We start from the raw sequence: 14,720 nt of genomic DNA, 5'->3' as shown, positions 1-14,720 counted from the left end.
TCCTCAATCAGCCGCCTTTTCTCTTTAAACACTGACCGGTGCCTCCCGCCTCACACACCTCTAACTGGCGCCTCCCGCCTGCCCTAGCGGCGCGCTGTGCGCCAGCCGTGGTCCGTCTGTCTGTGAGAGGCCCTAATCACCACGCTCGGGTGTCGGCCGGCTGAAAATAATGAGCCGATGGCTTCGAGACCTGCCATTACCTCTCAATCCGGCGGGCGCGGCGAAACTGGCGCCCTGAGAACCACCTCGTCTGGTCCGACGCACCGCGACAGGCCGAGGCGACGAAAGCCGCGATTTAGGAATCCCACACCTCGGAATTAGCCAACTCATGGCGTGTCCGTCAGAAGTGGATATTTCAGCCACTTTCAGCTGGAAAAGTTACGCCTGAGCGATGAAAGCTGCCACTTGGGATTCGCTTGACATGATTTCGAGTAGACTCGCCTGTCAATTATGAGGTGAGGTGTTTGCGAGTCATTCATGTTACACATCACGCACGACAGGAGCATTCCGCCTGACACGTTTAACACGGCAAGTTTTGGCAATGAATGTGTGATCGCACACTGCAGCCGTGCGTTAGATCATCATTGAGCACAAAGATCTCTGGTCACTACGTCCAGTTGCTCAGCCTCAGGTCAGTCGAGGTCATGCTGTCGCGGTGCCTGCGTCAGCACTGACACTCAATATCGACAGTCAACTCGACCCAGGACGAGCACCAGTCAGCACTCAGAGGTGGTTCGAGTCGTATCAACCGAGACAGCGAGGTTTTGTCGGTCGAGTCAGCATCAGCATCCGAGTTACCGGAGTTGGAATTTTCCATGTGTAGAAGCAAGATGATCCCGACCTGGGCCCCACGAAGGTAAACGGCTCGCAGCTGCAATTACAGGGCTCCTTCAAATAATTCCATCGGGTCATTCGATTTTATCCACAGCCAACCTCAATTGGCGCGGAAGCGGTCAGCGCGGGACCAGAACTGGATCGCTGGGTTCCCCGAACCATCCTCAGCGCTTTATCGGAGAGCGGGCAGCATCGCTCGCGCTGCGCATGAATGCTTCCGAGAAGTTCTGCGCGGAAAAGTTCTGAGCCGCTGCGATACAATTAGTTTTCGGGGGCACCTCGGGGAGCATATTTCTCGTTCTTGGCAGCAACTCATGAAGATGCTATTTCTGCCGAGCATGGGCTTGAGTGAAATGCTTTACAGCTAAGTGGAAAAGGTTTCCTTGAAAGCTCTGAAGACATTTCACTCAACTGACAGGAGCCAATGAAGCGTGGACAAGATGTCCTTGCGAGTTTTCATCATAATAACCGAGCGAACGGTAGTGACTGGCAATCACTATGCATTGGTAGTTAGCAGCAAAGCTGTCTTCTGTCTATACGCACCATAAGGCAAGGGATACCGCCAGCAGCGCTCATGCTTATTAGACAAAGCAGCGCATTCAGTTAATCAGTTGTGTACCTACCTTATGCCATTGTCATGTGCTGGTACCGGCGGAGCAACATTGTTCTTTCACCAAAAATATTATAAAAAAATGAAAGAAAAGATGAAAGGAAAGCCAAATGAAAATAATAAAAGAAAGGGGAAAACAAAGAAGACCTGCACCATATCCCTTGCAGCCTTGTGCCTACATCTGGAACATCGTCACCGAAGGCCCGCGAAAAAAAAAGAAGAAAACAGAAAAAGCACCGGAGAAAAGCTATCTAAGCAGTCCTTAAAGGTTGAACGACGTCCCTCGAGTCCAGAGTTTTTCGTCATTGCCTCAGATTCCGTCCCGGTATACCACACTACCACCATGGCGCTATATGAGCATACGACCCATTTGGTACCGACGCCTTAGTACCGACTGACCCAGTGAACGGGCTCTGGCCGCGCCGTCACCGGCACAGACGTTGGCCCGGAGCCGTGACGCTTCCAGAGCCGAGCCAAATGACACCCGCAGCGTCCGGGGAGGCGCCATCGACCGACGACACACGCGGCGTCCAACTTTGGCACCGGGACGCAGAGAGCCGCCCCGTTAGAATCGGGATGGGATGGAAAACATTTGGGGAAATGTTTACCATCGTAAGTAATGAGAGTGAAATTAAAAGCGCTTTGGATTTGGCAATGCACTCGTTAGCTTGGCGGATTTAAAATCATACCGAGTCGTCTTCTCTTCATGCTCAGCAAGGCCTGGGTTCTCCAGCTAACCTTAGCGTGAAATACTGGTCAATCGGCACGTTTCTACTTACCTAGCCTTAACCTTCCACCTGTCTCACTTGCTCCAGCCATCCCTATTCCCTGTTTACCGTCTACCGTCGCCGCGAGAACAGCAGCCCCGCCGCACTGATTCCTATGCGTCTCGCGGCCGACCCGCCAAAGCAATGGCGGTAGCGGCGATGGCGCAATATGCGGGCGGTCAGTGCCGAGGTGCGTTCTAAGCTGCCAAACAGCCCACAGGACGACGGTGGTAGGTAGATGTCGGCAGCCAGATGCAAGAAGGGAAGGTAGAACGTTATGAGGAATCACACCAGGACCGCCGCCATCACCGTCCATATAAGAGTTAAAATGTAAGCAAAAAACATGTTCTGTGTAAAAACTCTGTATTCTATTGTGCAGTGACTAATAAACGAACGCATACTTTTGTTTTTAATTCTTCCCGGCAGAACTGGTCCTTATTTAACAAGTTCCTGCAATAAATTCAGCCTGAAACAATCCAGTGTCGAGAGGTGCGACTTTGGCACAATTTATGGAGTTGGCTGGGCGAGTGTTTAGCCGGGACCGGGGACCGGACGAAACTCACAAACACAGGAGGCGGCAGAGGCGGGGACGCTTCCATTTCCGTCCATCACAAACAGGGGCCGATCCGCGCGCCATTTTCGCTGCAGCGCGCCGAAAACTGGACAGAGATGGCGACATCAGTCTCCGCTGGCGACCGCTGCAGGAAATGGGAAAATACGGAGCGGCGAGCAGGCGGGCTTCCACTCCGCTCCGCCGCCGGCGGCCGGGGCTGCACCATTAGGGCCACCGGGGAGGACCGACTGCCGCGCCCGCCGCCGCCTCCGCCGCCCAAAAGACGGCGCCGGCGAGGGGCGGTCGGCCTTTTTACTGTAGGATGGTCAGACAGGAGCTGAGCGATGCAATACGGTAGCCGCAGGGGGGGGGGAGGGGGAGGGGGCTGACCAGGCTCAGTCACAGCTATAGGTATGGTTACACCAGCGATACATCATGTATTATCCATCGGGCACAACATAGCCAAACGACGCTGCCAGTGCACATTCCTACCCCTCCCCATCCCCCCCCCCTCAGGCCATATGATGACGCTGATCTACACAAAAGCTCAGCGCAGCTCAGATCCTGCAGTATAGGTACCCATCTGCGTCACAGGGCCCAAATGGGTGACTACTCAGAGGCAGTAACTGCGGCTTAGAAGCAGCACCGGCTGTTACACAACTCGGCATTACCGTGCTGCACTCGGAGTGACCGGCTCGCGACGGTGCAGGGTCAGGCCAAAAATAAACAACCGTTCGGTGCCTGTAGTTTACGACCCACCCACTCACTGAGCCAGGCGAAGGGTAGAACCCAGGTTCTAGGTCCTGAGCTGTTGGATACTTGCAGTTGCACAGGGTACACACCACCTGTACCGCGTTAATTGCTCCTTTAGTTGCTGCAGCGAGTGCAAGGTTTGTACGGGAAAGATCAATACCAGCGGACGAACTGGGCTCAGGACGACTGGCTGGGTAGTAGCGAAGTAACTGGCTGGTTGTGCGGTGGAATAGCTGGCTATACCGGTTGAGGGTGTTGACTGTGACTGACGTCAGTCACAGTCAACACACTCAACCGGTAGTTGAGTGTGTTGTGACTCACTGACAGTGACTGGATAGCGCAGTGGCTAACTGTCTTGAGGCTGGCGAGACTATGACGGACTAACTCAGCCTCCAGTCCGGCACAAGCCGCCGCCACATGGCTCTACGATATGATCAGAGGCCAGAGTCGATCTGTCGATCTCGTGTCGGAGCTCCACTGTGATCTGGGAGCCGCTGAAGGCTGCATTGTCGGCCCGCCAAATTCGGCACCGGCTGACAGACCATCGACCATCTGTGTCGAACGGCGCCCTTTAGACGCCAGCGCTCGCCCGACGAAAATTCCAATGTAATGGTTCTGCATATATTGGCGGCGAGACTTCCGGTGAACTAGCGTTGATGCAACGAAATGTTTTATTTAAAAGATGCTCTCCTGAGCTAAGTGTTCCGTAGTATCTATGAATACCTTCGCCAAGACTTCTGGCTTGGCATGATGCCATGACGTATTTCCATTATAAAAACAAGCCAACTCGCAACAAATCACTCTAGGCATATCTGTTCGTTTTCGTGTCAGCTCTGTTCACCGTCATCAACATAGACAGATGCGTGTCACATGATTGGCAGTCCGGTGTTCATGATAAACAAAACCTCCCGCTCCTGAACAGGCGTAAAAAGCGCACCTCCGACCGTGTTTCCGGTGCAACAATTGACCGGAAACGATTACCGGAAATGAGAGTGTCCATTCGAATTAGCCACAGTGGTCGAAACACGACAGCAGGCGCAGCTGGTGATCGGGGGGGGGGGCGAAATTCCGATCCAGGATATCTGTCCTGATATCCGGCGGAATAGCGCCACCTCATGGCATGCGAATGCTGGATGCAGCTGACGTCGGCTTACGTCGCTATTCGGAAAATCCAGCTAAGTCGGGATTGAGATCAGAAGACCTCTGTTTCTGACAGACTGTGGAGGCAGTCTATATGACATGCAGGACGCAGGTAGCTGATGGGACTGGTCAGTAAACTCAGCGGACTGCGGCAGACAGCGGCGCCGTCTGACAATGGCAGCGGCGCTGTCAGACAATGGCAGTGTTATGAGGGCTGCTGTCACCACTTCCACATGGTGCTGTCACCAATGCTGTCACTTGGTTCTGTCACCAGCGCTGTCAAATGCTTCAAAAATGTCACACAAACTCATACTCCTGCCACACATGCCTATGCACCGTCCACCATCCCCTGTTTTCCACGAGAGTATGCCTAACGGCTACCACCTTCTTCTCCTTCCTTACCCAGCCTGTTGGACCACGCCGGCACCTCACTCAACCCCATGCCGTGTCACGTGGCACGTGGCATTCACACGTGTCGGCCGCACGGGATCGTCTGGCGCCACGCGGCGGCCGGCAGGGTTTTTGCCCTGGTCCGAGTTTATTTTCGTGACCGGCTATCGCGCGTCGGATTGTGCCATCGTGGCGCAGAGAAGGTGCCGACGGCAAAAACGGCGCAGCGCCCCGCGGCGACCGGCGCCGCTGAATACAATCATGGCGCACCGCGGCGAGGCATAAGGAAAAAGTATGGAGATGGATACGATGCATCATCAGATAAGTCCACACTAAGCGAAGCGGCGGAGCATCGGCTCAAGCTGCTGGAGTAGTGTGGCGTACATGCTTTACACCAAAACATAGCCAAACATTATCAGTTTAGCACATTTAATTTCCCCCAAATGTGCTCATGTTGAGGAGATGCAATTCCCTGATCTGTATCCCAATTCCACCAATTCCGCTCCTTTCGCTCTAGTTCCAACCCTGCAGGCGACATCAGCTGTTAATTCGCGGTGTCTGCGCCCCGCCTGCTAGCTGTCCAGCCTGTTTAGCACCGCTCCCCTACCAGAGACAGCTGCGCCTCGTTAGCAGAGCCGGCATCCCCCATTTCGGATAATTTCGGCGGCGTTTTTCGCTGCCATCTCCAGCAGACCAGCAGGGGAGGCTGGTAGAGCGGCGGAGGGTGGCACGGAGAGAGCACGGAGAGCTGGGTAGAGGAGAGGGGCGGCCCGCCCAGTAATGACGCCAACAAGCAGACGACGTGTCAACTGTCGCCACCGGCGCACGCCACACAGCGACGACTGCCGGCTGCCGCGCGAGCCGCGAGCCGCCTGACGCGCGACAATGCGCCAAATACGCCGCGGCGAGGACAAAAACGACGCGCCGACATCGACGCGTCGGTGGAACGCGCAGGCAGAGCAGGTTGATAAGAGGTCGTCGACAGCTCCCGGTATTCTCTGTTGATGTTGCTGCAGCAGTAGTCAGGGTGGAGACGAGGAATCGATGCCCGTGCAAGGTAACTGAAAATGGCGTTGAAGTGGAGGTAGTGACGGCATTGGAGCCTTGCCGAGCATTGAGAAGTGAAGAGGGGCAAGGAAAACAGCCGAGTGAACAGGAAAGAGAGCCGGTTGGGCGGGGAAGAGGGTTTGTGTGGGTGGGATGAGAGGCTTGCTCCAAACCGGCATATCTCAGCCTCCTCCGCGGTGTTTTGATACGCTTCGTAACTTCCTAGCTGCTCCGACGGCGATGGGGTAATAAGGTGCAGATGTGAAGCGCTCCCTGACATCAGCACAGACCAGTGCAGTGGCGAGGTGCTCGGGGTTCAACAACGGACGGGCGGCGCCCCGTCTCACTTTGAGAGACCTTCCGCCGCCCCCGCCCCAGCCCAGGCCCGGGCGCGGTGGCGGCCGATAAAATCAATTGCAGGCGAGTACGCTGGTGACACGCCGTACGGTAAGCCAGATAATTGGTGATTAATGACTGCCGGCGCGGCGTGGCCGATTTTTCTCGGGTGGTGGCCCGTGTGTGGGACCACGGCTGTGACCGGGGCGGGTCGCTACTCGGTCCGACCGGCCGCTGTCGGGCAGAGCGGGGAGCGCTCCTTTGTTATGGAGAGAGGGAGAGAGGCCGGATCGACTCCGGCTAGGCTCACAGCGGGGGCTGGGGTCGCTGGTCGCTGTCTCAAAGGCCGAGCCACGACGCCGTAGGCACGGGGATCAGCTGGCTGCGGGGACAAAGAGGCCTTTGACATAAGGCTCAGTCGAGAATGATAGAACGTAAATAATGAAATAAGGGAGAGCAGCCAACAAATGTTGCCTTTCAGTCGAAGGATTTTTTTTAGAAGCTTCTTGAGTTACTTGCTGTTTTTGTCAATGTCTCATACACCAAAGAACCGAAATAAGGCGTAACAATATAACCAGGATAAAACACAGAAGGCTCGTTATCAGTGATGACAGGATGTCACCGTGCCGTTACATTCTGGGCGACAGAACTACCCAACACCTCTACTCCCCAGTCCCCACTCGATAACTCGTGGGTCAGTATCTCACAGTGAGCTGACTCAACGGCCAGTAACTCGCGGTTAACCAGTCCGGGTGCCGAGTGCGCCACTCAGCACCGCGCACGGACCGGTAACTCACAAAAACTCACGAGCTCACCACTCACTATCCGGTAACGCCCTGTCCACTAACTCAGTGCGCAGTAAATTCATGTGCAGTAACTCTAGTTTCGGTCCGGGCCAGTGCGCTCGGAAATAGCTTCATTGGCCGGCGGAAGGCCGATTCAGTAGCGTGTCCCGAGGCTCTGTGGCGCGCGTCATGTCAACTAATAAGCAGGTGTGAGACCCGTGGAGCACTCGGCAGGCTCAGACATGGCAGGCACCGGCGCCCCGGGAAATTATACGGCGCCGGTACTGCACAATAAAACGAAACACGCGGATAAATAAAACTAAATGATAGGATTGATATGCATGGTGTGCACGGTGAAATGGAGACCGAAAGCGCGAGTGGTTGTGGAGGAAATTTTAGTTTTTTTTACAGCGAACCATCTAGATCACTTTTGACATCAGAATTAAAAAAATAGGTTCCTTCTTTTCTCAAGTACGACTGCCTAAAAATGTGGCCACAGCATCTAATAAAAGGGCATGGGCAGCTAAAATTAAACAAAATACCGTTCTCACCCTGCACCATCTCCTAATTTGTGAAGTAATTTGGTGTCCAGTTTCAATGAAACAGGAGTTCCGCAGTCATTTTCTTCAGGCATCGTGTCCGTTTCTCTTCCCATTGTCACAGCAGCAAGCAACTCATTCCCGCCGGACACGAGCCATTGCATTGCAGACCACGCGCCCGGGTTACCGTTTACACAGGGGATGGGCCGGGCATCTGAGCGGAATGGGGCTGCCGCCGCGGAACAGACATCAATGACGGATGACGGCCGGCAGGCGTCGATGACGGATGCGGAAAACTGTGGGCCGAGTGGCGAATTCGAGAGATTCCACATCTGCAGTAACATAAACGGATGCAGTAGTGCTGAGTTCGCGTGATCCAATTGTGTCCGTGATAGTGGCTCGAGTTTCGACGAATTGGCAGAGTTTGAAGCCGCGTACCCAGTCGAGCAATTTGGAGACTGCAACGCTGATGGGCGCGCACAGCACACCATCACCAGCCCTCCTCCATCGGCAGGGTCTATGACCCCTGGGGAGGGGCACGTCTGTGACCCGCAGGGGGAGGGGAGCACCGGAAATGGATGTATTGACTGAGGAGCAGTCGGCGTCGGCCACGCGGCCAGGCTCGTCCTCCCTCCGAGCCCAGCCATCCACCGCACCAACAAGGGAGGGAGACGGCGAGTGCAGACACAACACAGCGAGAGGTGAGTGTGAGACAGACCGGCATAGGCCACCGCGGGCGATTATTGAGTCGGCAGCTGGGAAAAATAAACAGACTGCTCGGTGGAAGCGAATGCCAACAATAGGGAGAGAGGGCTTTGGATGGTGCTGCTTCATCCGCGTATGATAACAAAACAAAAATCAAATTACTGACAGTATTTTCCAAGAGAATGGCTCCATCTGTTCATTATAAAGAAGCGTTTTCGAAAATTGTATCCTTTTTTGTTTATCAACAAGTTAGCGCACCATTTTCCCTTGAACTCAGCGTGCATAAGACGTGGCGTGTTCCGCATGACCTTATTCATGGCTTTCAGGGGAGCGATAACATTAGTAGTCTAAAATATCTGTGCAATACGCATTTTATATTGGCATTCATATCACCCTGAAATAGTTCAACACCCGCCGAGGCGAAGCAGACTAGCAACTCGAAAGTGTGCATGTAAGCTATAGTTTTCCTTAAGAATTATTTAATGCTATGACAAAACCTGCTACTACTTCCATCAAAAAGCTGCACAATTCACATCTGCTCGAGTCAACTCCTCGCAGGTACGAGTAGAGACATGGTCGCGTTCATACCTTACCGGTTGACACGCTCGTCGTTCACCTTTACATCACTACTCGGGGGCGCAGATGCCTGACGCCATGTCCCACTCTCGGAAAACTAACGACCCCGGACTAATCACGGCGCGTTTTCATTCATTCGGTGCCTCCCTCCCACTGTGCACCTCATTAGCGGTACATGGAACGCACAGAGACGGCTGCCGCGTGCGGATATTTCGGTCACTGCATGTATGGGAGGCCGTGATGGAGGTAATGCGTTAGGAAAGGTCCCATACTTTCAGAAATAGCCGTCTTATTGGGCTGCTGCTGTGCTTTATATAACACTCAGTATATGTTCTGCAGCGCCCAAAAGGTAACGTTGCTTGAAAACTGCGAGTGAAATGAACGGTGAAAAGGCACAGCTAAAAAAGTAATTTGTCAACATTGGTGGTAGAGTACAACACGAAATAGTGCTGCATGGATGTAGATTGTATACCGAAAGCTGAAACAAGCACATGTTTAATTTTTAAGAGTCCCATAACGAATGTCCAATAAATTCAAACCATTAAAAGATGTTTATCAGTGCGCCATGTTTAACAACAAAACAAAGCCGATAGCATCACTGGAATTCGGCCGTTTTTCACCACGCACAAAGGCCACAGCGTGTTCGCCACCCTTAGTGATACGCCAGAGGCACCACAAATGCTCCGAGTATCGACCGGCGATATTTCTGCCCCGGCCACGGGCGATACTCGTACAGTCATCGGCCGCCTGACCCCGACGGCACCCCGGCACCCCCGGCGGCACCCCGGCGGCACCCGTCGACACCCCGTCGGGCCGGCCGCGTCGGTCGCGCGAGGAATCGATGCCCGGCCCGGTCCGGCCTGCGTCGATCGATGTCATTTGTGAAATGGGCACCTCTCCCTCTCTGCAGACGGGCGCCAAGTTCGCCGACTGGGGTGCTGGGCTGGTCATCGCCGCTCTGGCGATGCACTCGATCGGTCCAATGTGCGTGAGCAATGGAAACAGACGACAATAATTGGACCTAGTCATCAGACGGGCACACTACAATGCATAATGTAATGCATGCATTGGGCTCATGTTCAAGACGTTGCATAACCATGAAGCATGTGGCACAATTTCGAAGTTACTGAATATTTAAATGACATTTTTTCCAACGCTTTGATTCAAGTGCTTTGTTTCCGGTCAGCTCACAATCACTCTTCAACCGCCAATGACGCTCAAATATCCCTGCCAAGCGATTCATTCCATTATCCCCATTTATTTGCCGCTCGTCAAAGAACTATCTTCTCAGCCACAGCAACCTTGTGCCCCAGTCCGTGTCCCAGCCGTTCCATGCGTGAGTGACTAGCACGCGACTCACCCCACCCCCTCAAATAACCCCGATCTTGCGAGTGGCCACTGACCACCACTGACCGCCCGTCTGGGACAATTTACACTGACGTATTCGAAGTCCTCGAGCGGTTCAAAGCCGAGCTCTGCGGTGGGTCCCTCTAATCTAGAGTAACCGCCTCCGTCGGACAATGTCTGACACCACTGGACAGCAACGGACGCTCGCCCGCACACCTGGAGCGAAGGCCGCAGCACTAACCTGGGCTAACCACGCCCGGCGCTCTAAGCAACTTGGCAGCTCTCGCAGAAGCAGCAGTGACTTAACGCTTGGTAGTCTGAATAGCCTCCAAGCTATGTTGGTTATATGCGCGACAGGAGGCGCCAGGACGACGGCCGGACGGTGTTCGGACGTTGTTTACGAGTCACAGTTGTGACTGGTGTGACAGGTGTCAGCCGAGCTGACAGGTAACAACGGATCATGTTTTGACTGGTGTGGTAACGTCAAAACTGTGATATCTTTTCATTTTGCTCATGCAAGTAATTACGGAAGAAAAATAGGGAAGGTATGTGCTGCATGTTCTAAAATATGTTAAAAGTCAAGTTGACATAAAATAGACATTTACAAAAATTCCAATAAGTCCACAAGCATAAAATGCTATCCGCTGTCGACAAGGTATTCAACCTTATTCCGAGAAGCTGGGAGTTGGGACTGAAATCGATCAGACACAAATTGGTGTAATCGGTTCGGTCGTTTTAGGACCTTCAAAGACACAAATTCTACAAAGCGGTCAAGGTATGTTTTGTGACAAAAATCGACTTGAAAATGGTTCGAAATAACACATGTGAGATGCCAAGGACGTCTCTTCTCTAATCAATGTCTTGTCCAGGGGCGGATCCAGGAAAACTCCAAGCGGAGGGTCATGAATCGAAGTGGTGCCCCTACCTATACCCAAAATTAAAAACTCAACGGATTTCGTCCACTTCATTTTGGTGGTGCCCCCATTTTCAGTTTTTTTTTCTTTTATTTTTTATTTTTAGTCAGTATCTTAACTCTTAGCCACAACCACATTTACCAATTGTAAGCAAGTATATATGTATGTGCTATGTGTATATATGTTGTGGACGCTGAGTAGTGAGTACTTACCAGGAACGTTATCAGGTAAGCAAATCGTTGTCAGTCCGACGAACTTGACCCTGGCGTCTAATGGGTCTTTCCTTGACACTTCAGGCTTGTCAGGGGCACCAAAGTCCTTCCAGGGACACCACAAACCTGTCAGGGGCACCTACGGCCTTGTAGGGGCGCCACAGGCCCGCCAGGGGCACCACGGGCACCACAGGTCTAGCAAGTATACACGACAGGCCTGTCAGGGGCACAACGGGCCTGTTGGGCCATGAGCACCCCTAGGGGCAGGGGCACCACAGTCCTTCCAGGGGCACCGCAGGCCTGTGAGGGGCACCAGCGGCCTAGCAGGGGCACCAGTCAACACAGGCCTGCCAGGGGCACCACAGACCTGCCAGGGGCACCAGAGGCCTGCCAGGAGCACCACCGACCTCGCAGGGGTAACTTGGGCCTGTCAGGGCCCAGGGGCACCACGGGCCTGTCGAGAGGCACTTCAGGCTTTTCAGGGGCACCATAGTCCTCTCCGGGCGCAGGGGTAGCAGGGGCACCAGAGGCCTGCCAGGGGCACTACAGGCCTAGCAAGGGCACCACTGGTCTATCAGGGGCACCACGAGCTTGTCATAGCCAGGCATCTTAGGCTTGTCAAGGCCCAGGGGCACCACAGGTTTGTTAGGGGCACCAGCGACCTAGCAGGGACACCAGTCAACACAGGTCTGCCAGGGGCGCCACAGACCTGCCAGGGGCACCACAGACCTGCCAGGGGCACCAGAGGTCTGCCAGGGGCACCACCGGCCTCGCAGGGGCACCTTGGGCCTGTCAGGGGCACCACGGGCCTGCCGAGGGGCACTTCAGACTTTTCAGGAGCACCAGTCCTCTCCGGGCGCAGGGGTACCAGCGGCCTAGCAAGGGCACCAGAGGTCTGCCAGGGGCACCAGCGGCCTAGCAAGGGCACCAGAGGCCTGCCAAGGGCACCACAGGCCTAACAAGGGCACCACGGGCCTGTCAGGGGCACCTCAGGCTTGTCAGGGCCCAGGGACACCACAGTCCTTCCAAGGGCACCGCAAGCCTGTCAGGGGCACCAGAGGCCTGCCAGGGGCACCACAGGCCTAGCAAGGGCACCACTGGCCTGTCAGAGGCACCTCAGGCTTGTCAGGGCCCAGGGGCACCACAGTCCTTCCAGGGGCATTACAAGCCTGCCAGGGGCACCAGAGGCCTAGCAAGGGCACCACAGGCCTGCCATGGACACCACAGGCCTGCCAGGGGCACCACCGGCCTTGCAGGGGCGCCTCAGGCCTGTCAGGGGCACCACGTGCCTGCCGGGGACACTTCAGGCTTGTCAGGGGCGTTACAGTCCTGTCAGGGCCCAGGGGCACCAGGCCCGTGGTGTCCCTGCTAGGCCTGTGGTGCCCCTGGCGGTCCTGTGGTGCCCCTGTCAGGACTGTGATACCCCTGATAGACCGGTGGTGCCCCTGGCAGGTCTTTGGGCCCCCGGGCCTCAAGGGGGGGGGGGCATGACCCATGTGACCCCCCCCCCTTGGATCCGCCACTGGTCTTGTCTATTGTCAGACAGTACCTAGTTCATAACGAATCTATTGTGTTCTCGATTCTCAGAGGCATTCTGCATAACGATATCGTGGCTCTGTCGATTGTCATCTTCGTCCTTCGATGCAGGTGATTGGGCTCTTCTACATGCATTTCCTAGTTGCAGACTGCAGTAGCAGCGGAACACCTTCAATTAAGGAGGGGCACTGCCGACTTTTGATCCCATTCTCTCCATGCAACGCCCATAGGGCTAATGTTAAAATGCCAAAATCAACGGGGGCACGGTGCCCCGGTGCCCTCCCCGTTCCACCGCCTATGCCTAGTTGTGGGTCCAGAAAAAAATGTTTGATTTCAAGTTGGATATCTGCGTTATTCTGAACTCCAGCAACGAAAGTCAAACAGTCGTGTTTCAGCCCAGGCTCCAAAACAGGAACCCCTTCCCGTTTGTCAGGCACTCTGACCTACCTTGTGCGGAGGATCCCAGTGTAAGCAGGACGACCGCCACCAGCCACCGGCCGGGACGGTCGTCGATACTTCCAGCCGACGTCATTTTGCCGTCACTGAGCGGACATCACCGTCCGGCTACCGGTGGGAAACTCGCTGGTGACCTAGTCAACACCAATCAGTCCTCAGTCACTGCTCAGTCAGTCAGTCGGACTGAGTTCACTGCCGGTCCGTGACTGGACAACACTCCCGTACACACTCAGAGGTATCCCACACTGATCACTCGCGGTACGGCACCTTCTCAAAGGCACTTGAAGACCGACTGGCGGCCGGCGACCACAACACCGACTGGCACCCCGACGGCGACTGGAAACCGCCAGCGCCGCCCGGCGGCAGACGGAGGAACTACTGGGCCGACTCGATCGGGACGGTCGCACTATGGTTGGAAACGGCCTCACGGATGGCCGGGGGTCAACGCGAAAAAAATATTTTGCCCATAACTTGTTAATGCGTAGACCGACTGCGATGAAACTTTGCATAGGTATACCAGTGTCTTTCGTGCATCATACAGTAACTCAGAAATGACGAGGTCACGTCACGTCACGCGTGTGTGACGTCATCATTGCAAGTATGTTATAAGTCGCCTATGTCTTTCGTTATGTTATCGATATCGCGAGGCATTTTGAACATGTTTTGAATACTGTTATTACTGAATGGATATTGTTGTTATGCTTTAGGGCGAGAAATATCAACGTAGTGACGCACAGTGTCTTACTATTGGTCATAAAGGGTCAAAAATTTGGAGAAAGAGTATTTATGATTTTTTTTTTTTAGATTGGGCAAAAAAGTAAGAAATAAAATGACGATCAAATGACAAAACATGCGTCAGATTAACCCGGCAGTTGCTGGGGTACTTCCCCATCTGCCGTTTGCCGGGGGGGGGGGGGGCGTTCAACGCCCCCAGCCGATAACTCGCGAACAAATAGGCGCAGCGAAACGCACGAGGCGCGGCAAACGAAAGAAGAACGCGACGAGACGATTCACATGAATACTTTAAAGTTGAATTTCGAGGTCACAGGTCGGGTCAAGGTCAGGTCAAACACTTGAAATCGGGCTTTCAGTAGCATGGACTTAAGAACCTCGCAATCGGTGCCTCGCGTTTTGCGTTTCGATTATATCGTCATCAGTTGGTCCTAAATAAATTCAGTCATCAGTTGGTCCTAAACAATCTGTCACAACTGTCACAACCC

The 14,720-nt window shown here is 54.2% G+C and overlaps 1 protein-coding gene across 1 annotated transcript in view; it reads right to left on the bottom strand.

Moving 5' to 3' along the window:
• The window catches only part of LOC122382819 (roundabout homolog 2-like), an 80,673-nt gene extending 66,861 nt beyond the window's left edge, over positions 1 to 13,812 (bottom strand). Inside the window, exon 1 of the mRNA XM_043368638.1 lies at positions 13,492 to 13,812. Coding sequence (XP_043224573.1) covers positions 13,492 to 13,576 — 85 coding nt within the window. The 5' untranslated portion in view covers positions 13,577 to 13,812. The remainder of the gene's footprint in view (positions 1 to 13,491) is intronic.
• Between the last annotated feature and the right edge of the window lie 908 nt (positions 13,813 to 14,720).

The sequence above is a fragment of the Amphibalanus amphitrite genome, unplaced genomic scaffold (genome assembly GCF_019059575.1).
Source record: "Amphibalanus amphitrite isolate SeventyFive unplaced genomic scaffold, NRLGWU_Aamphi_draft 000147F_arrow, whole genome shotgun sequence".
Lineage (NCBI taxonomy): Eukaryota > Metazoa > Arthropoda > Thecostraca > Balanomorpha > Balanidae > Amphibalanus > Amphibalanus amphitrite.
Note: the sequence above shows the minus strand (reverse complement) of the source record. Positions and strands in the feature narration are given on the sequence as shown.